The sequence below is a fragment of the Lepidochelys kempii genome, chromosome 8 (assembly GCF_965140265.1).
Source record: "Lepidochelys kempii isolate rLepKem1 chromosome 8, rLepKem1.hap2, whole genome shotgun sequence".
NCBI lineage: Eukaryota > Metazoa > Chordata > Testudines > Cheloniidae > Lepidochelys > Lepidochelys kempii.
The window spans coordinates 71915352-71938342 of record NC_133263.1 but is presented as its reverse complement, the minus strand read 5'-3'; the positions used below and the strand labels follow the sequence as shown (position 1 = coordinate 71938342).

Sequence of the window (22991 nt, the reverse complement as noted above, 5' to 3'; positions counted from 1 at the left end):
CCATGACAATCCATACTAAAGTGCAAGGACGTAGAAGACAGGAAGACCAATGATGCATTGGATTGACCTGTTGGAGAATGACATAGAATAAAAAGGTTTAAGGATTAACAAAGCCACAAAGTTGATACAAGACAGAAAGTGGGGGAAACACTTCATTCAGCCCCATCGTCTCTGCTGAGCTGACAGACAGGAATCAAAGACAGGTTTCAGAGGAACAGCCGTGTTAGTCTGTATTCGCAAAAAGAAAAGGAGTACTTGTGGCACCTTAGAGACTAACCAATTTATTTGAGCATGAGCTTTCGTGAGCTACAGCTCACTTCATCAGATGTTTACCGTGGAAACTGCAGCAGACTTTATATACACACAGAAATCATGAAACAATACCTCCTCCCACCCCACTGTCCTGCTGGTAATAGCTTATCTAAAGTGATCAACAGGTGGGCCATTTCCAGCACAAATCCAGGTTTTCTCACCCTCCACCCCCCCACACAAATTCACTCTCCTGCTGGTGCTAGCCCATCCAAAGTGACAACTCTTTACATAATCAAGTCGGGCTATTTCCTGCATAGATCAAGGTTTTCTCACATCCCCCCCACCCCCATACACACACAAACTCACTCTCCTGCTGGTAATAGCTCATCTAAACTGACCATTCTCCAGGTTTAAATCCAAGTTAAACCAGAACATCTGGGGGGGGGGTAGGAAAAAACAAGAGGAAACAGGCTACCTTGCATAATGACTTAGCCACTCCCAGTCTCTATTTAAGCCTAAATTAATAGTATCCAATTTGCAAATGAATTCCAATTCAGCAGTTTCTCGCTGGAGTCTGGATTTGAAGTTTTTTTGTTTTAAGATAGCGACCTTCATGTCTGTGATTGCGTGACCAGAGAGATTGAAGTGTTCTCCGACTGGTTTATGAATGTTATAATTCTTGACATCTGATTTGTGTCCATTTATTCTTTTACGTAGAGACTGTCCAGTTTGACCAATGTACATGGCAGAGGGGCATTGCTGGCACATGATGGCATAGATCACATTGGTGGATGTGCAGGTGAACGAGCCTCTGATAGTGTGGCTGATGTTATTAGGCCCTGTGATGGTGTCCCCTGAATAGATATGTGGGCACAATTGGCAACGGGCTTTGTTGCAAGGATAAGTTCCTGGGTTAGTGGTTCTGTTGTGTGGTATGTGGTTGTTGGTGAGTATTTGCTTCAGGTTGCGGGGCTGTCTGTAGGCAAGGACTGGCCTGTCTCCCAAGACTTGTGAGAGTGTTGGGTCATCCTTTAGGATAGGTTGTAGATCCTTAATAATGCGTTGGAGGGGTTTTAGTTGGGGGCTGAAGGTGACGGCTAGTGGCGTTCTGTTATTTTCTTTGTTAGGCCTGTCCTGTAGTAGGTAACTTCTGGGAACTCTTCTGGCTCTATCAATCTGTTTCTTTACTTCTGCAGGTGGGTATTGTAGTTGTAAGAAAGCTTGACAGAGATCTTGTAGGTGTTTGTCTCTGTCTGAGGGGTTGGAGCAAATGCGGTTGTATCGCAGAGCTTGGCTGTAGACGATGGATCGTGTGGTGTGGTCAGGGTGAAAGCTGGAGGCATGCAGGTAGGAATAGCGGTCAGTAGGTTTACGGTATAGGGTGGTGTTTATGTGGCCATTGTTTATTAGCACTGTAGTGTCCAGGAAGTGGATCTCTTGTGTGGACTGGACCAGGCTGAGGTTGGTGGTGGGATGGAAATTGTTGAAATCATGGTGGAATTCCTCAAGGGCTTCTTTTCCATGGGTCCAGATGATGAAGATGTCATCAATATAGCGCAAGTAGAGTAGGGGCTTTAGGGGACGAGAGCTGAGGAAGCGTTGTTCTAAATCAGCCATAAAAATGTTGGCATACTGTGGGGCCATGCGGGTACCCATAGCAGTGCCGCTGATCTGAAGGTATACATTGTCCCCAAATGTGAAATAGTTATGGGTAAGGACAAAGTCACAAAGTTCAGCCACCAGGTTAGCCGTGACATTATCGGGGATAGTGTTCTTGACGGCTTGTAGTCCATCTTTGTGTGGAATGTTGGTGTAGAGGGCTTCTACATCCATAGTAGCCAGGATGGTGTTATCAGGAAGATCACCGATGGATTGAAGTTTCCTCAGGAAGTCAGTGGTGTCTCGAAGGTAGCTGGGAGTGCTGGTAGCGTAGGGCCTGAGGAGGGAGTCTACATAGCCAGACAATCCTGCTGTCAGGGTGCCAATGCCTGAGATGATGGGGCGCCCAGGATTTCCAGGTTTATGGATCTTGGGTAGTAGATAGAATATCCCAGGTCGGGGTTCCAGGGGTGTGTCTGTGCGGATTTGATCTTGTGCTTTTTCAGGAAGTTTCTTGAGCAAATGCTGTAGTTGCTTTTGGTAACTCTCAGTGGGATCATAGGGTAATGGCTTGTAGAAACTCGTGTTGGAGAGCTGCCGAGCAGCCTCTTGTTCATATTCCGACCTATTCATGATGACAACAGCACCTCCTTTGTCAGCCTTTTTGATTATGATGTCAGAGTTGTTTCTGAGGCTGTGGATGGCATTGCGTTCCGCATGGCTGAGGTTATGGGGCAAGTGATGCTGCTTTTCCACAATTTCAGCCCGTGCACGTCGGCGGAAGAGAATCAAAGAGAATCAAAGAGAAGAAGACAGAAGACCCTTTTTATACAGAAGTACAGTGATATTCATATTCTAAGAGCATGTTTAAATCTATGTTAAATTGAGTGTTTTTTCCCCACAAAAGAAAGATAAAATGGGAGGTCTTGTTCCAAACTGGGCCACTGGGGAGAAACATTCATTTGTGGCTCTTATCTGGTAGACAAGCAGTGACACTCTGGGAAATCAGAGTAAATTTGAGCAGACTTCCCACTAAACTTAGGGCTCATCTGAGATCTACTTAACTATCTAACTAGGTTTATTGATTGGTTGGTTTTACCATAGCTACACAATCTGAGACTCCCTGTGTAACCTCTCACTACACACTTTTCCCAAATATGCAATCACACATGTATTTGAGGATCTGAGTTGTATCACCCATTCAGAAATATACAATAGCTTTGCCAGAATATATCTCTGTCCTCTCAGGGCCTGATTTTAAGTCCTTAGATGTCAATAAGAGTCTTTCCAATGATCTGATCCTCAAAGATGTATTCGCATAGCATCATAGGACTGGAAGGGACCTTGAGAGGTTATCTAGTCCAGTCCCCTGCACTCATGACGGGGTAAGTATTGTCTAGACCATTCCTGATAGGTGTTTGTCTAACCTGCTCTTAAAAATCTCCAATGATGGAGATTCCATAACCTCCCTAGGCAATTTATTCCAGTGCTTAAGCACCCTGACAGTTAGGATTGTCCAACTAATGTCCATCCTAATCCTCCCTTGCTTCAATTTAAGCCCATTGCTTCTTGTCCTATCCTCAGAGGTTAAGAAAAACATATTTTCTCCCTCCTCCTTGTAAAACCTTTTATGTACTTGGAAGCATAATTATACATGACTAATTTGCTCATGGAGTTTGATCCTGTACCACTGAAGTCAATAGAAGTGTTGCCATTGGCTTCACTGGGTGTGTGATCAGGCAAGATACTAAATTACCCCCCCAAAATAGGGGTGGTTCTCAAAACTATGAGAAGTTTTAGCCCTATGGAGCAAGTTATTTTGATACTGTCATTAAAAACAACATGTTGCTGTGCCACATTTCCAGGCACAAGATTTTTTCCTCCAATGTAACAGCTGGAATAAACAGTGTGCACAGTATTGTTAATACAGAACTCTCTGCTTGTCATTTTACACATATCTAAGGTTTATCGGAGATCCAAAACAGAAAATTAAGCATTCAGGGACATGTGTGACTTTCTGGCACTGCTGAAAATGATGGTGCCCTAGAACAATGAATGTTCATCCATATATACAGTTTATTTGCTTGTGACAGATATGAGGACTTACCTCTGTGTTATATGAAGTTATTCAAGCATGATCAAGTGAAACTTGCTAATACAATTGAGAAGTGTTTTATTTAACTCTTCAACAACACAAGAAAATTCAGCTGAATGAAAGCTGCTTATAAGATGAAAAAGAGGATTGTAATATTATATGATGTGTGTCACACCTCTCAGTGAAACAAAAGGCATTTCCCAGTCTGGTTTGTCCACTAAGAGATGAAACAGCTGAAAAGGAAGTTTGTGACAAGTCTTAAACCACTTTGGTGCTTCTAAGCGAACCTACCATATAGAACAACATACACCTCCAAAACAACCCCTTGTATCAGGTATACAACCTTTGAAATTCTGTCATTCCATGGCCACAGAATTTTGACCACCAGAGAAAGCATGCAGCAAATTCTAACAGTAAACTTTGGTGAGCCACGTGCCACAAAATGCTGCCACTGTAACTGTGAAATGTTGTAACATGGACTGTTAGAAACAGACCATCTTCTTGAAATCTAGCCTGTTTAAAAGAAAGTGTTTAAAAGTAGTTTCACATGCCACATCTGCCCCCAAATCATTTTTCTATGTTTACTGTTGTTTTCTCTCTCCTGTTGCAGTGTGAAAGACCCACACAAACAGAGGAAACAGACTGGCTATACAGAAGCAAGACCAAACATGACTACACAGAGACTGCTCTCAAATGCATGAAGTAAAGAAAATGAAAAACCGAAAATAACTTATCTAATCTTTCAATTTCAATTGTTATGTGAACAATAGTAAGTGAAAATATTCAGACAGAAGTGGATTTGTTGTTCAAGTAATAAGAGCTTTCAAAACAGCCAGGATTGGATTTCATGTGTGAACACTCTTGCGAACAGTTATTTACACTCTTGTTCTTGGGAAGCAAGAGCACTGTGAACAAGACTGTAGATAAAAACTTGCTCATCTGTAATATCCATAAATTTAAAGGGATTATGAATACTAACCAAATGAATTGGTGGCATGTGTTTGCAAGCGGACTCAGACTTGTTGTTGAATTTGTCCAAATCTTAAAATTACTCTCTTTGACACCAAAGAGAAGTTAAATGAAGTGGGGTCTGCACTGCCAAACATTTTTGCCCTGTTAAGATTTTCCTTTTACTGCCCTGCTTTCAGAGTCACTTACTGGCACATAACTTCCATTATCATTTACATCACCTCTGAAATTGGTCAAATTAGTTTTCAAAGAATAAAAGATACTTCAGAAACCCTGGACCCAAATCTGCCACCTTTAGTCACATCGAGTAGTACCTTGCTTTGGGCCCAGTACAAATGACTTTAATTGGACTACTCTTGGAGCAAGGCACTACCCAGCGTGAGTAAGGATGGCAGAATTAGATCCATTCGTTGAGCAATTCTAATTTATTTTAAAAATTCTAAGCATAATGCTAGATACTGAATGTATAAAATAAAGGGAGCTTCAATATAAAGTATTATGTTAAAAAGATTGTGCTTACTTTGCAAGATGGAAACCATTGATTTTTTTAAAAAACACAGTAATGTAATCCTGTTAAAGTCTAATAGAAAAAGAAAGTACACGGGCCACTATATATAGAAAGTTAAATACAAATTAGGAGCAAATACAGCACCACTGTACATTCAAAGCACCACAGTACAATTTCTTTAACACTTACACAATTTAGATGAACAATATTTTCATTCATTCACACAGTTCAGTATAAATATAAAACAAGGTACCCCTTAAGCATTTTAAGTAACAAATTAAACATTTACGTTTTTTACTGTGCAGTGAGGCTTAACATTTATGCAGCTTCAAAACCAAAGTACAGCCTCAAGGGATGCCTCTCCACTGACAAATTAATACCTTAGAGAATAGAGCTGAATGGTGGCAATGAACTCATTTGTTCCCCCAATAATGAAGAATGACTCTTTCTTTACCACATCTGTGACTGTTGCTATGGTGACCCAGACTTACCTCATTGCTTCTCGAAGTGCCCCACGTTCACTAAGAGTCGTATGCTTGATGTCATCAAAATTATTTTCTAGCATCTCACAGTTCTGCAATAAATGGAAAAATCCACATTAGATTCTTAAGCAGCATTCTACCATCATAAATTATATTCACTGTAGTGAAAACATAACTGATTTATATTGTTTATATATTCACACAAATTATGCATTCTGTTTTAATTGCATAGAAGTCATTAAAAGCGACACTGTGAATTCGGTAACAAAGTAAGAACAAAAGCTTATGATATGGTTGTCCTGGAAGTCCTTTTATCAGTGTTCTATAGTGTGGAATATAGAATTTTCTTCTATATCAATTTTTTTTTTAAGGAATAACAGATGTGTTCTTTTGCAGTGAAAAATGCTACAAAACTACTGTTATATCTAACAGGCAAACTTGCAAATGTGGCAAAGTAGAAATACAATATGCTGAATTTAGACATCATAATCTATACATTAAATTCTGTACAATGAAACATTCCGTATTACATGAAAAAGACTAATCATCCTAAATTCTATGAGTTTCAAACTTTAAGATAGTGTGTTTATAAAGATATCACAACAGCTGATTAAGTTTTTTTTTCCAAACTGAAGAAGCAAAGGCTCTATTATTTCCAAATGAAAAGACTCTAGACTCTAGACTCTAGACTCTAAGTATTTCCACTTCATTAAAATGAAATTAGCAATTTTGTGAGAATAAAAATTAAAAAAAAAAAAAAACCAAAATAGGCTTCTCCTTATGTAACCTGTTAATTCTTAGCAAACATATAGCAAGCTCCACTATTCAGAGTGCTGCCCCTGTTTTCCTCTCTAAATTCCTATTGAAACAATAGGCCTGATTCTCTATTGCTATGTACCTTCTGAAGTCATTTATAACTTTGAAAAGCGAGTACCTTTTAGAAGGCATAATATAGTTTTAGAGAAATACAACACAATTATTATTACTATTATTCAATGACTATTTTAATTCCACACTTATAACTGCTAAAGTAACATGTTCATCAGAATCAAAACTAAGCTTACACAAAACAATTCTCATTTTGAATTTAATTATTTACTTTTATTCTTATTTTACATGTAGTTTATTATTGTCTATAATATTTAGATGAATTTTACAGTACACATCTTAAAAGATAAAAAAGGACAAATGGATCATATGAACGTAATACCCTGTCAACACATTTTACATTTTCATAATTATATCCAATCTATGGCTATCACAATTGTTACATATATATATCTTGCATGAAAGAAAAAATACTAATCAGTCTTCTGTATGTAACTTTATTAAAAGGTCTTATAAGCTGATCTAGCTAATATCAGAATTAGTCTTTTCTTTGAACTATGCTACAAAAATTAATACATACTATTAAACAGCTTACTTTATATGCAATAAAAAAAATCAGTAAAAATAATTTGAAGTAAACTTATATGTGTAAAGAACTTTCTCCATGTCATCTCTTTTTTTAAATGCCATTTGAAAAACACTGCATGCTACCACACTACCAAGATGGTCATTGGATTAAGTTTTTTCCTCACATGCAGTACAATCAGTACTCCCTTGTATGGTAAAATCCTTCTCACCACACTCGTTTGGTTAATGAGAGGACTCAAGTCAGTACTCTCAGTACAAGTCAGGCAAGCAGAATTTAGCCCTACAAGAAAATATTTCTTTATTTAGATTTGTGTGCATTGTTCTTTGGGCTGTAAACTCATATGCAGACAGGTCATTTCTATAAAATACATCTGTGAAATTCAATCTGGCAATGCCAGTATTTCATAGAAATATAAGGCTGAAGGATTGTCAAGAGGTCTTCTAGTCTATCCCCCAGGGCTGTGGCAGGATTAAGAATACCCAGACTATCCCTGTCAGATGTTCGTGCAACCTGTACTTAAAAACATCCAATGATGGCGATTCCATATAAGCACTCCTGATCCACCATAACCCACAAACAAAGCTGTGTGAATAACTGATTTTTTTTTATTTGCTGGCAATTCTGAAACACACACACACACACACACACACAAATACACTTTTCAGAAAACCAAGCAGTAAAAGCAATTTATTTTGGGTCAAATTAAACATTTATTTTTACCTGAACCAAAATGTTTTGTTCTGATTTTGACATTTATATTTATTTTAAAAAACCCAAAGGAAATTTCAACACAAAAAGCCATTTCAAATCAAAGAATCTAAATGCTATTTAAAAAATGACAAAACAAAATCTTTTCATTTTTTCAGAATTTTTTAACTTTTTTTTGTTTGTTTTTAATTAAACAAACATTTTTGCTGTATGTACACAAATTCATGAAATTTTTCAGGTGACCCGAATCTGCATTATTTGCCAACAAAAGTTTTGGGCAACACATTTTCTCCAGGTCTATTCAACACTAAATGCCTCTTCACAACCAAATCAAATCATACCTTCTACTCCTCCAAAAAAGCTGTGGTAAGAGACAGGATTTGGGGCATGCCCTGTGTGATGGGTTGGATCACAGAAACCCCCTTCGGAACTGCCAACTGATATGCCAAGACTACTTCTGCTCCTGCTTTCCTACCCTGGCAGCTTAGGACTCCAGCATCCTGTCTTGCTGAGCCAGATATGCCAGTCTGCTCCAACACAGACCCAGGGTCTGAACCTCATGCCCCAAAGCTGCAGACTTAACTAAAAGCAACGTACAGAAGTGTTCCTGTCTTTAACACTCAGATGCCCAACTCCAAATGGGATCCAAACCCCAAATAAACGTATAAATTATTTGCCCTCTATAACACTGATAAAGAGGTATGCACATCTGTTTGCCCCTCCCCCCCAAGTATTAATACATCCTCTGGGTTAATTAATAAGTAAAAAGTGATTTTATTAAATACAGAAAGCAGTATTTAAGTGGTTCCAAGTAGTAACAGACAGAACAAAGTGAATTACCAAGCAAAATAAAATAAAACACACAAGTCTAAGTCTAGTATAGTAATAAAACTGAATACAGATAAAATCTCACCCTCAGAGATGTTTCAATAAGTTTCTTTGACAGATTGGATGCCTTCCTAGTCTGGGCCTAATCCTTTCCCCTGGTACAGCCCTTGTTCCAGCTCAGGTGGTAGTTAGGGGATATCTCATGATGGCTGCCTCACTTTGTTCTGTTCCACCCACTTATATATCTTTTGCATAAGGCGGGAATCCTTTGTCTCTCTCTGGGTTCCCACCCCTCCTTCTCAATAGAAAAGCACCAGTTTGAAGATGGATTTCAGTTCAGGTGACATGATCACATGTCACTGTAAGACTTCATTACCCACTTGCCAGCACACACACATACAGGAAGACTTACATGTAAAACAGAGCCATCTGCAGTCAGTTGTCCTGGTTGATGGGAGCCATCAAGATTCCAAATCACCATTAATGGCCCACACTTTGCATAATTACAATAGGCCCTCAGAGTTATATTTCATATTTCTAGTTTCAGATACAAGAGTGATACCTTTATACAAATAGGATGACCTCACTCAGTAGATTATAAGCTTTGTAATGATACCTTAGAAAAGACTTTTTGCATGAAGCATATTTCAGTTACATTATATTCAAACTCATTAGTATATTTTCATAAAATCATATAGAATGCAACGTCACACCCTGAAACTCAACAGCCACAAGCTCTGTAGCTCAAAAGTGAAGGAGGAAGACAAATTCAAGAGCATAGGGCCCTTCATTGAGAACACCCTACTTCCAGCCACAGTTGGACACCATCTAGGAACCATGAGCTTGAATGTCCCAGCCGATCCGTACTATGGGTATAGAATATGAGGAGAAACACACAGGAACATAATACAGGATTTTACAGAGCAAAAATCAGCTCCCTTTCAACTGCAACTGTAAACAAACTGGAATTCATTACCAGCAGTGCTCCAGAGATTCCAATTGGAAAGTACCACCAAAGTTTACTCTAGCCAACTTTCTTCATGGTCTACGAAGAGCACATTACATTTGTTTAGTTGGAGAGTAACAAAGGCAGTAAATCCACATTCAAAGAAAAGTTTGCAATCTTCTAGCCTAGCAAAGGGCTAAAGAATAAGCCCCCTTGACCACTAATACCTGGACATCCAAGCATAGCCAAGGAATAACAAAGCATGCAATTTACAGACCTAGACCAATACATGCAATCTCTTTTTTTGAGACAGAAGATCTTACTCCTGTCATTTCCATCAATTGCTTTCAACCAACATTACCTTTGTCTTTCCCAGTTTGAATTGCAACCAACTAGCTCTCATCCAAGGCCCAATCTTGGCTAGACACTGGAAGAGCCATCAGCTTCACCATGCAGAGCAGATGAACTAGAGACTAGGACAAGCATCCTGTGAACTAGGACAAGCATCCCATACCACTAAATTATCTCCCTCTGTGGTTTTTCATATATGTGAGTGGACATAGCAATACACCTCAGGAGAAAGCCCTAGGGTCAGCAGAGCAATCATCCAGTCCTCTGAGAGAAAATAGAATGGAGCCACTCTGTCCACACCTATCAAGGTATCCAGGTGCACCTTTATGGAGTATACAAGAATCAGCATGGACATTTGATTTCTTTAACCATCTCTGAAAGGATATTATTGTCCCACAAGACTAGTACGGTCTTTTATTGTTATCATACATAAAGCCTTTCAGCACCCCTTGCAAACACATACAAGCATAAGACCTTGTTGATCAGTTAAGCTCAGATATGACTTTCACCACCAGCTATTTAAAAATACTTTTTCAGGGGAGAATAGCAATTGTGTATGGTTTGCAACTATCATTCCTAATTAGTGGGATTCAATAATCAAAGAAACTTTGTTCAAAGCCTTGAATTTTCTGGATATCCATGAACTACTCAGAAAAGGACACTCAACCCAAGCAACCTTATCCACTTATATGTGGGGATCAGAAACGAAATCCTCGGTCTACAATAGCTAGGGCCACTACTGCAGTACATGGGCAGAAGTAGCAGCAGCAGGCTATTGCTTCCCCACAAAAATGTTTATGGAACACCTGCCCACTGGTGACTCGCTACCTTCAAGTTTTGGTTCCAATGATTCCAAAGATACAAGTAAATAAAAATTAAAGTCAGCTTTTGGCTGAGAACAAGCATAAAAAATTTCAGCCAACAAAAAAGGATTTTTAAAAAAGTTATGAACATATGAAAACAGGAAGTTCTAACACAAGTTTAATCATGCTCTTAACCACAGCACTGGTAAATGCCACAACTTGGACAAACCATGAGCAGGATGAATTGTACATTCAGAAGTCTAAAAGGAAAAAAAAGGATAAAGCTCACTCTACTGTATATATCAGTAAAGGCTAGATTAATATCATAAATATTTTGCATCGGACAGTTGTGGTTTTTTGGTCCACACACTGCAAAGACTTAACTATACTGGGCAATTAAACTCCCAGGTGTTCAGGTTTCAGCAGCAATTATAGTACAAAATGTAACCACAAGCAATGAAAAAAATTGTCTTTGGTGGCTTTCTGCCAAGTTATTCCCTATGTGTCTAGATAAGGCCTAAAAGTTTCAAGTGCAATGGAATAATTATAGAGTATTTTATATCTTAGTTCTGTTAACATTCGTATAGTGATATATGATACCAAATCAAACAACATCCCAAAGAAGTTTATGACAGCAAAGCAAATACAAGGAGACATGATTAAAGTCAAAACTAAATGAAACAAGGTCATTAGACGTTGTGCTATTGTTCATAAAACCAAAAGGTAATGAAACCCTAAAATCTATTTTTAAAAAATTCTAACGTAACTCACTTCAAATAAAAGGTCAGGTTTCAGGTTCTGAAATGAACTGGAAGCAAGAGGGATCAGAAAGAAGTTCAGATACATAAATAAGTGATTTATTTAACAGATATTAAACCTGAACTAAAGCTTACTGTATCAAAATGGAAAAAAATTCCTGGAGACTCAAGACCTCATTTCCACAGGGAATAAATTGAACCTATTAAATTTCATTCTGTCTCTCTACAAAATAATAATAATTACCACATTTAAATAAACCCATTATCACATATTATGAAAAAATACAAAAGCTTACCGTTCTATACACCTTCTTCACGACTATACAGGTTACTACAGAAAGACTACATATAAGAACACTGAATACAAAGAGAATATTACAATAATACCACAGAAAAGTCCTTTTCACCCTCCCCCAGCCCCCACCCAAGAGCTGCCAATGACTGCAGGAGGCAGGTAATTGTCCTGGTCTCAACCCAGAAAATACCCATCCTTCAGACTTACTGAACACTGGCATCATCTGATGACTTCCCTGGCACACTAATGGAGCTTGAATCTATGCCATGGGGAACACAGGAAGGAAGGCATGTTATGGGAGCAAAGCAGAGCAAATTGATGGAGCAACTGTACAGTGAGGGAAGAAGAGGAAGGATGGATATGGTGGAAGAAGGAAGATGAATTAAAAAACCCAAATACTAACATGACCTGTACCTAGCATAACCAGGAACATTTTGCTATCATTTGTCTATTGCAATTTGTTTGCCTTATCTATATAGATTGTAAGATATTTTGGGCAGTGACTGTGTCTTCCTGAACTATGTTTGTACCACACCTAGCACATTTTTAACTAATAAATAATAGCAACTTGAGATCTGGACACAAACTTCACAACATGGGACTCTGCCTCTAACAGGCTGAGCAAGGCCAAGGACTCCAAAACACCTTCAAACATGGAGCAAATTCAGAATTTCCCAGATCAGGCCCTTGACTGATGGTTGAACAATGGTTGAACTAATGAGATTTCTTACACCATGTGTATAGCTAAAATTCTTGTTATTAATCCCTAAATGCATCACCTTACACTTCTCACTATTAAATTTCATCCTATTACTATTACTCCAGTTTACAAGGTTGTCCAGATCCTCCTGTATGATATCCCGGTCCTACGATATCCTTGGCAATACCTCCCAGCTTTGCGTCATCCGCAAACTTTATTAGCACACTCCCACTTTTTGTGCCGAGGTCAGTAATAAAAAGATTAAGTAAGATTGGTCCCAAAACCGATCCCTGGGAACTCCACTGGTAACACTGTGTTAGGGTTGTGACAGAAGTGAAGTCTTACTTTCAAAAATGTCTTTCTAACCCTTCAACAGCCTCATGCTTTTGTAAAGTGGTCTGTACTTCCTAGCGGTGTCCTGCCTTTTCTCCGGTTAGTTTTACAAAAGTGATTCTTTATTCAAACTCCTAGGCTCAAAGCCGGATCCTGAAGTACCTCCTGGCTCTGAAACTCACAGACTATCTAAAACAGTGCTACTCGAAGTGGTGGTCTGTGGACCGGTTCTAGACCACGAGCCATTGGCTGCCGGTCTGCGCGCACATTGGAAGAAAAATTGCCAGTCCCCCACATCAGATAGCTTGAGAAGTACTGATCTAAAACACACTTGTGCCGCCTAGTGTCATCACACAGAGTCTCCCTAAGCCACAGCAGGCACTGTTACTACACTACACCATGGAGGGCTTAGGAGTCTGAGTTTTGACAAGATCATTATCCCATAACCCAAGCTAAAACCATCCTGTGAGCTACTGCTGATCAAGGAACTGATCCCACTCCCATTGAAATCAATTGCAAATCTCTCATTGACTCAGATGAGGGCAGGATCATGCTCTAAGCCATTTTCTGGTAGTTTAACTGTATCCTGAAATACTTTACATAAGAATTTCAAAGATATCAGTATTACAGATCAGGTCTTACACACATTTCTAGGTAGTTGGGGAAAAAATCTTTTGATCTGACAATAGCTGTAAGACCTATTCTAAAGCTGCCTGTATCACTGAAGTTGAGTAGATATCTTATCCTACTTGACATGCTGCAAATAAAAATCTTTTTTTAAAGTACTCTCTACCTTTTTGTGGAGAGTGTCTTTGGGTAGAAATACTGTTGTCCCATGGGACAACTGAATTCTTTAAGTTAAGTGGTACAGCATTATTTTAAGAAATATTAACCATTTTTCTTAGGAAGATCAAGCTTCCTCCAAATATTTATGGAGGCAAATCCTACAATGTTCAGTGAGGAAAATCTCCCATAATATCAATGGGAATGTTGCTTGAGTAAAGACTGCAAGAAATGTACAGTGGTTCCTATCTCTAAAAAATTAGCAGCTCTAAGCTCTGGGGCTTGAATTTTCTGTTGCTGCTGATGCTAGAGCAAGATGCTACAAAGGGTGCACTTTCACACCACCTTAAAAAAGGGGTACATAAACATGGTTTTAGTTGCAAATATAATATTCTGCAGATATTCGACATATGAGGATATCTAATTTTTTTCATTAATGGCCAGATCTCAAGACCACTGAAGTCAATGGGAATCTTTTGATTCACTTCAACTGGCATTACATCTGACGAATGACATCGGTGTAAAGCCTCAAACAAGACCTATACATAAACTATTCCTTATTTTAAAACCCAAAAGCCTGCCTCTGTAGCGAATGGTGAATAATTTTCAATATTCTGAGTTTAGAAATACTGAGTATATGGGGTTATTTGTTTTCAATAGTTGCCTTGGTTCCTAGGGAAGCGATATGAGATTTGTTCCAAATGTAGGTATTGCTTCAGCAGTGAAATCCTCATTGCATAAGTGGGGTAAATTGTTGTCTTCTGGAGGTTTACTTCTTTGCAATGTTAATAAGAACGTTCCACATGTTCATGCTGTTTTATTAATTTTTTTTCTTTGCCCACTTTACTCCAACAGGCACATGTCAAAGAACATTTCTGTGGGGGAAAAAAAATCTTCCATTAAACAACAAGGTTGGATCCAATAGCGATTTTTTTTTCATTTGTTGCCTTTTTTATCTTCCACCAATTCACAGGATGATAACCGGGCGTTTCCTTTTCTTAAATCAGAAAAACCTCAGCAGCAATGCCTAACTGTGCCTGTCTGTTCCACAACAGAGGAAGAGCATGAACAATTTTGCACTTGAGAACCCCCTTTAAAGCAAAGAACTCTGGATGCTAAGTTACAAATCAGCACTTGCATCTCTCTTCTGTTCTGTTTATCATAGGGAACACCGAGTTTTCTATTCCTGTGTCATATCAGACAGAACCAACAACAGAAATGGGACCAAGAGACCGATCTGCAATTTAGATTTCAACCACTGGATCTCAACATCCTACCCTTACTTTCAAAGATGAGGAGCCGTAGTTTGTGGTTCACCTGCTTTGTCAGTTTTGAATAGGATCCCAGAAAAACTGTTTTAGACTTTTACATAAAAACTATTAAGCACTTTCAGAAACTTTCTGGCCAAAATTTTCAGAAGGAAATCACTCAAGGCCAGATTTTCAAAATAGCTCAGATCCCAAGTAGGCACCAAAATAAGTGACCAGATTTTCAGAAGAGCTCAGTAGATTAGGTATCCTTTGACGTTACAATGACAGGTGCTGGTTGCTGATCACTTTTAAAAACCTGGCCCTTATTGAAGTGGATAAATGGAGCTCTTTCCCAAAGAGCTCAGGTAAATCAGCCTTACTTGTGGGTGCTGAGTACTTGGAAATTTGGCCCTGAACTTGTTTCAAAATCTGTCTTTACATTGCCAAACCCCTTGTTTCATGAAGTTACTGACTGAGTCACCTAATTACTATTAATATAATACCCAATACTTGATAGGTTTAGCAAGGCACTCTGAATCCTAGTCACTTTAGAAGTGTTTTCATTTCTTGCCTTGTAATATAGTTGGATTTCACACCTCAAAATCTTAGTACAAACATTAAATAATTAATCCTCACATAATCCTTGAAGTAGATAAGTATCATCCCAATTATATAGTGAGGGAAACTAAAGCAGAGAGAGAGATTATGTGACTTGCCCAAGGCTACCCAGCATGACAGTGGCAGAACCAAGATTAGAACTCAGGAGGAGTTGTCCAATTCCCAGTCCTGTGCTTATCTCACAATGATCACGGCCACAAGAAGCTGACCGCTGAAATTGCATACTGTTAAAGCAGAATAGATATGATTACAATTCCACTGAGGAAACTAAACTGGTGCCAAAATTAAGAGATTCACAGATATTAAGGTCAGAATGGACCATTATGATCATCTAGTCTGACCTCCTGCACAATGCAGGCCACAGAATCTCACCCACCCACTCCTGCGATAAGTCTCTCACCTATGTCTGAGCTATTGAAGTCCTCAAATCATGGTTTAAAGACTTCAAGGTGCAGAGAATCCTCCAGCAAGTGACCCGTGCCCCATGCTACAGAGGAAGGTGAAAAACCTCCAGGGCCTCTTCCAATCTGCCCTGGAGGAAAATTCCTTCCCGACCCCAAATATGGCAATCAGCTGAACCCTGAGCATATGGGCAAGATTCACCAGCCAGATACCCAGGAAAGAATTCTCTGTAGTAACTCAAATCCCAGCCCATCTAACATCCCAAAGATCAATTAATTGCCAAAATCATGTTATCCTATCATACCATCTCCTCCATAAACTTATCAAGTTTAATCTTGAAACCAGATAGGTCTTATTGCCCCCACTGCTTCCCTTGGAAGTCTATTCCAGAACTTCACTCCTCTGATGGTTAGAAACCTTCATCTAATTTTAAGTCTAAACCTCCCGATTGCCAGTTTATATCCATTTGTTCTTGTGTCCACATTGGTACTGAGCTTAAATAATTCCTCTCCCTCTCCAGTATTTATCCCTCTGACACATTTATAGAGAGCAATCATATCTCCCCTCAACCTTCTTTTGGTTAGGCTAAACAAGCCAAGCTCCTTGAGTCTCTTTTCGTAAGACAGGTTTTCCATTCCTCGGATCATCCTAGTAGCCCTTCTCTGTAGCTGTTCCAGTTTGAATTCATCCTTCTTGAACATGGGACAACAGAACTGCACACAGTATTCCACGTGAGGTCTCACCAGTGCTTTGTATAACGGTACTAACACCTCCTTATCTCTACTGGAAATACCTTGCCTGATGCATCCCAAGACCGCATTAGCTTTTTTCATGGCCATATCACATTGACAGCTCATAGTCATCCTATGATCAACCAATATTCCAAGGTCCTTCTCCTCCTCCATTACTTCTAATTGATGCATACCCAGCTTATAGCTAAAATTCTTGTTATTAATCCCTAAATGCATCACCTTACACTTCTCACTATTAAATTTCATCCTATTACTATTACTCCAGTTTACAAGGTCATCCTGATCCTCCTGTATGATATCCCGGTCCTACGATATCCTTGGCAATACCTCCCAGCTTTGTAACATCCGCAAACTTTATTAGCACACTCCCACTTTTTGTGCCGAGGTCAGTAATAAAAAGATTAAATAAGATCGGTCCCAAAACCGATCCCTGAGGAACTCCACTGGTAACCTCCCTCCAGCCTGACAGTTTACCTTTCAGTATGACCTGCTGTAGTCTCCCTTTTAACCAATTCCTTATCCACCTTTCAATTTTCAAATTGGAAAAGATGGGGATCAATATAACTAATAATTCCCCATGTGGCACCATATCAAATGCCTTACTGAAAACTAGGTAAATTAGATCCACTGTGTTTCCTTTGTCTAAACGATCTGTTACTTTCTCAAAGAAGGAGATCAGGTTGGTTTGGCACGATCTACCTTTTGTAAAACCATCTTGTATTTTGTCCCATTTACCATTGACCTCAATGTCCTTAACTACTTTCTCCTTCAAAATTTTTTCCAGACCTTGCATATTACAGATGTCAAACTAACAGGCCTATAGTTACCCAGATCACTTTTTTTTTTCCTTTCTTAAAAATAGGAACTATGTTAGCAATTCTCCAGTCATACAGTACAACCCCTGAGTTTACAGATTCATTAAAAATTCTTGCTAATGGGCTTGCAATTTCAGGTGCCAATTCCTTTAATATTCTTGGATGAAGATTATCTGCCGCCCCCCACCCGATTTAGTCCCATTAGCTGTTCGAATTTCGCTTCTACCTCAGATATGGTAATATCTACCTCCATATCCTCATCCCCATTTGTCATGCTACCATTATCCCTAAGATCCTCATTAGCCTTATTAAAGACTGAGGCAAAGTATTTGTTTAGATATTGGGCCATGCCTAGATTATTGTTAACCTCCACTCCATCCTCAATGTTTAGAGGTCCCACTTCTTCTTTCTTTGTTTTCTCTCTCCTGGAGGGCCGATCTGCCCAGAGATACCAGAGAATACTCAGTATTTAGGATTGCTATTTATAAAATGTTAGTATTGGTAAAGCAACTTTACATTTTCTGAGCCACATGTCCATTTCTGTAGCAATGTGTGCAGAAAGACAGGAGTGACATGAAAAGATCTGCTGCACAAAATGAGAGAACGTTCCTCAACAGCATGGATCTGAGTCTGCATGCCAGGCCTGATGTCACAAAGTGAATCAGGAGTGTCAATAAAGTGATAAACAGCACTAGAATATGCGTCCCCTCCAGCCCCATCACACCCTTGATGCTATTCCTCAGTTTTCTCCAGAACTTTCACAATCTTGCTGAGCTCCATCCATATTGGTACTTAGCAAGTTACTTATGATGGGTGGCCTAACGTTTTCTGCATAAGTTACTGAAGTTTACAGGTTGGGGTGCCGCACCATTTGACCCCTCCCACTTGATCATAGGCCAACGGAAACATCACAGATAGTATGGCACATGGGGTACATTCTTGTAATTCAATGTGGTACCTCACCATACTTCTTAGCTACCTTTACCCAGGGCAGTGCTCTTTTAGAGCTCTTCCCAACAAAAGCTGCTATTTTCATTTCCCCTCCACCACTTGCAGATCACAGGAATATATGGGTTTCTGTGTTTAGGTTCTAGTCTTGTCTAAATGCAAATTATTAATATTAGTCATAGAGAAAGGTATTTCTCACTATACAAAATAGACATGATCCAAAGCCCACAGAAGTCAAAGGAACTTTTTTCATTAACTTCAATGGAATTTGGATCAGGCCCTATTAGAGTTTCTTTTCAGACACACTCTAGTATAAAAAGCAAGAACATAAAGACATGTGGTATGTTTACTCTTAATTTTCTAAAGTGACATGCAGCTGAGTATTCAGTAGTACACACTGAATGCATATGCACCTAGATTTTTGGATGTTGAATTTGAGACAGCTTATGCCTGGTTTTCAAAGCTGCTGAAGACCTACAGCTTCCTCTGTAGATTCATCAACATCTTTGCAAATCAGGCAAAAGATGTCTCAACTTGGGCTCCAAAAACCAACAACAAAAAAAAGGCGAACAAAAACAACCCATGTGGACAGCAATATCCGTGAACATGAAAATTTGGGGCATACTGTATAATCAGCCTCCTTAAAAACATTTATTACACTCAGACAGTGGGCTTCTGAGGATAATTTTATAATGAATATGGAGTGTGTATTTCCCTATTGATCTGCTTAGTGATATATAAAATGTTAGCACTGATAATCACTTGTTATTCTGGAAAATCTCTAAATTATTTAATCAGTAGAAAACTTTAGAAATAACTGCCTTGTGTTTTATAAACCCGAAGCAAATTTATAAAAGGAATTTAAACTGTAATATATTGCTGCAAGGATAATTATTAAGGGAAAACACAGCTGACATTTTCTGATTTATGCACACAATCAGAGATGGAGTCCAAGGACTGTGACATAATTATCTTCATGCTAACAATTTTTGTAAATCTCTTGACAGAATTTTAGCTAATTTTAAAATGCCTTCTGAAGATTAGCACTTAAAATTGTTGGGGAAAATAGCACAATTTATTAGCAAGGGTATAATTGTAAACCTTCCAAATACTCATTGTGAATATCATTTAGACAGTAACTCCTGCTTTAGCAGCTGGTATATAAGACTCCAGTTTATGGAATCTTGAAACAACAGAGAGTGGAATCTAATTAAACAGGATTACATGCCAAACAAAAATTATTAAAAACAGACTAATAGACAATTGTTATGAATTTAGACGTCTATGCCAACTTCTTTCAACATGAACTTATATAACTGTTAAAGCAAAAGCTTTGTTCCTATAAAACCTAGACACTCTTAGCTTTTTTTTTTTTTTTTGACCTGGAACAGATTGCCTTTCTACTCTGAAACACCACAAAAAGCTAAATGGTGTCATTGATCTCCTTTCACAGATTAAGCACCCATCTGCTATTGGATAAAATGATTAAAACATATATTTTTCATTTATTGTAGTGTTGCTGCTATGATTCATTAAAATTATACAGTTGTTATATTTCTAAATAGGAAAACCCCTAGAAACTTTGCTATAGTAACATAAATTAGATCACACAGATGCCATTTGCTAAAGAGTAACCTAGCATCCATTTGACTTATCCATGGAATATGCTCTTTTTTAAAAAAACGTGTTTGATACATATTGTAAAACTGTACATTCTGCATAATAAAGACCTACTAAATTCCTCCCAATTTGCTATGACTCCTTCTGGTATGTTCTCAAGGGGTTCTTATTCCAAAGCAGGGAGTAGAGGCTGCTTAAAACGATACATGACCAGCTGTTCACTAAGAAAAGAAATCAAATTTTTATTTTTTTTAAATGTACATATTCCTATTATCTTGAGAAAGACCATCTTGAGCTCTTGGGTGTTTACATAACATTTGACACTACATCATTCATAATATATGAACATTTGTTATAAAGCAATCTTTACATTACTTTATACAGTCACCCTGGCCAAATGGGTTCTTTAAATGATTTTGAACATTCTACAGGAGCCATCTATATACAACGTGCTTATCAATACCTCAACAATAGCAGATACCCTTCCAATAGAAAAGGGGCCTTAAGTTTTTGTAATCAATAAAAGTCAATACAAGAAAATGTGTTAACTAGGATCCTGGGTGGTAATCAATGCCTCATTAGCCTAACAGCATTACCTTGTTTACTCAGTATTCCAGAAAAATATTCTCTTTAATGTACTGTGGCATTGTACATATATGAAAATGCACCATATAACTCATTCTTAATGTCTTCCACATAAACATGTGGTCCCCGAAAGCCAGAGTATTTTTGTAAGAATGGTATTGATAGGAGAATGCTTTCCTGACAGAGCTGTTTTGGAACTCTACAGAAATTTTAGAAATGTTTTTAATAATATGTTAACTGTCATCAGTGCTGCCAGTGTAACTGGAAATTTCTAATGGGTGGGAAAGCACTTCAGATTTTACTTTCTCAATTTAAAAAAACAACAACAACAGAATTCCTTAAACCTAAAAGGCAAGTAATTAAATCGCAAGGTAAATTAATTAAATTTTTTAAAAAAGAAAGCACCACACTATAATTTCCACTGTAACGAAAGCTGTGAAAACCCTTCCAATTTCAGTTGAGACAGCATTCTGCTAACTTTTCTGTCAGTGTAGTCCATGTGCAAATTTCAAATGGTAAATGCATAAAGCTGTTCACATTCACACAAATGCAGAGTATCATGCTTCCATTCAAACTGTTGCCAGGGCAAATGCAGACACCATGTGCTTCAGCTGGGGAACAACATATCTGATAATATTGATACAGTGAAGAGGAGAAAGACACGTCTGAAATAAGCAGTGGGACAAAGCACACAGCATAACTAACACCAGAGAACTCAAGAGGGAAGAACAAAAACCTGTAGAAAATGTGGCAAGACAGCAAAGACATTGCTGAAAACAATATCCAGCAAAAGAAGCAGACAAGACAAAAAATGCCACTAAATAGAATGCCTACTGGCCTGCAGCCTCAGAGGTGGAGAAGCTTTATCTGAGCAAACAGGGGAAAGAAAATCCTTTAACTCCCCTCAAGGATTGAATCCCCCTGATTTTCCTCCTTTCCTCATGGCATTCAACTTCTTTCTGGGCTAGAGGAGTGGAGTCCTTGGCCAGTTCACCGGATAGAAGGATGCAGCAGTAATGCAATATCTCCTGTGCTAGTGAAGGGAAGTTTTAATCCCTTTCCAAGGGGCCAATTTATAACTGGGAACAACAGCTCAACCTTCCTTCTTTGGGAATTAAAATACAACCAGATTTTTAGGCCTTGCTGTGAGCATTTTACGAGTCATTGATTTTTGCTAATCAATGCTTTTATGCTAGAATTTAATCCTCACGGTCAGATTGGCCTGGGCATGGAGAGGGTTTTCACCTCTCTCTGAGCAGCCAGGGACTGGGTAGGTTAGGTTGTAAAATGCATAAAGTTCCAATTTGGCAGGTGCCCAGTTGAATTAATTATTCAGTAATAGTCCAGTTCTCTGATGAACCGGAATCGGAAGTGAATTAGGAGGCGGCATCTCCTAAACAAGGTGGTGAATGAGGTTGGGGCTCCCAAATGTCTGCTGCAGCAGGGTGGCCAAGCCCTTTTCCCCGTACTCTCCAAACTCTCAAATGAGGGGAGGATGGTGGGTCCCAGCAACGGTGCTGGAACCAGTTTAAAGGTTTATAGGGGGTAAGACTGAGAACAGCCCTCTCCCAGGTGGTATAAATTACTGGTGGAAGATTTCCTGGTGTCTTCCTGAAGTGTCTGAGACAGTAACATGCAGGTCAGCAAGCACAGTGGAAGCAATGCAACTGGGGAGGTCACCAAGCACATGGTGACCTCCATGTAGGTAACATGGTAACATGCAGGTCACCAAGCACAGTGGATGCAATGCAACTTCTGACGATGCCATACCCTTAGGGGATATTATCCTCAACAGAATGGACAGTTACAAGCTTCAACCAAGAGCAAGAGAAAGATCTCCCTCCAAGAAGTCCCTCGATTTATTAACTCCTCCATACAACACATCCAAGCACCCTTTAGGTACTGAAAGACTCAGAACTCTAGGAGTTTAACTCCACTCATTTGACTGAAACTCCTAACAGCTGCATGTGAATGAAGGATCCTACCATTGTTGATGTGAAGCCAAAGCTTTATTGAATGTGACTGCACAGACTCACTGTGGAAATCAAAGATTAAATAGAATTATTTTACAGCACCCACCCACTCAAGTGCAAGAGAAGAAAAGCAAACTCACACAGTGTAACATAAAATATCACCCTGTATAAACTCAGCTATAATTTGTGCACCTAATGGCT

At 38.8% G+C, this 22991-nt stretch overlaps 1 protein-coding gene across 4 annotated transcripts in view; it reads right to left on the bottom strand.

Moving 5' to 3' along the window:
* The window catches only part of DPYD (dihydropyrimidine dehydrogenase), a 543036-nt gene that overhangs the window by 466930 nt on the left and 53115 nt on the right, over positions 1-22991 (bottom strand). For all 4 annotated transcript variants that reach the window (XM_073356963.1, XM_073356964.1, XM_073356962.1 and 1 more), the window contains exon 3: positions 5915-5997. In XM_073356963.1, coding sequence (XP_073213064.1) covers positions 5915-5997 — 83 coding nt within the window. The remainder of the gene's footprint in view (positions 1-5914; positions 5998-22991) is intronic.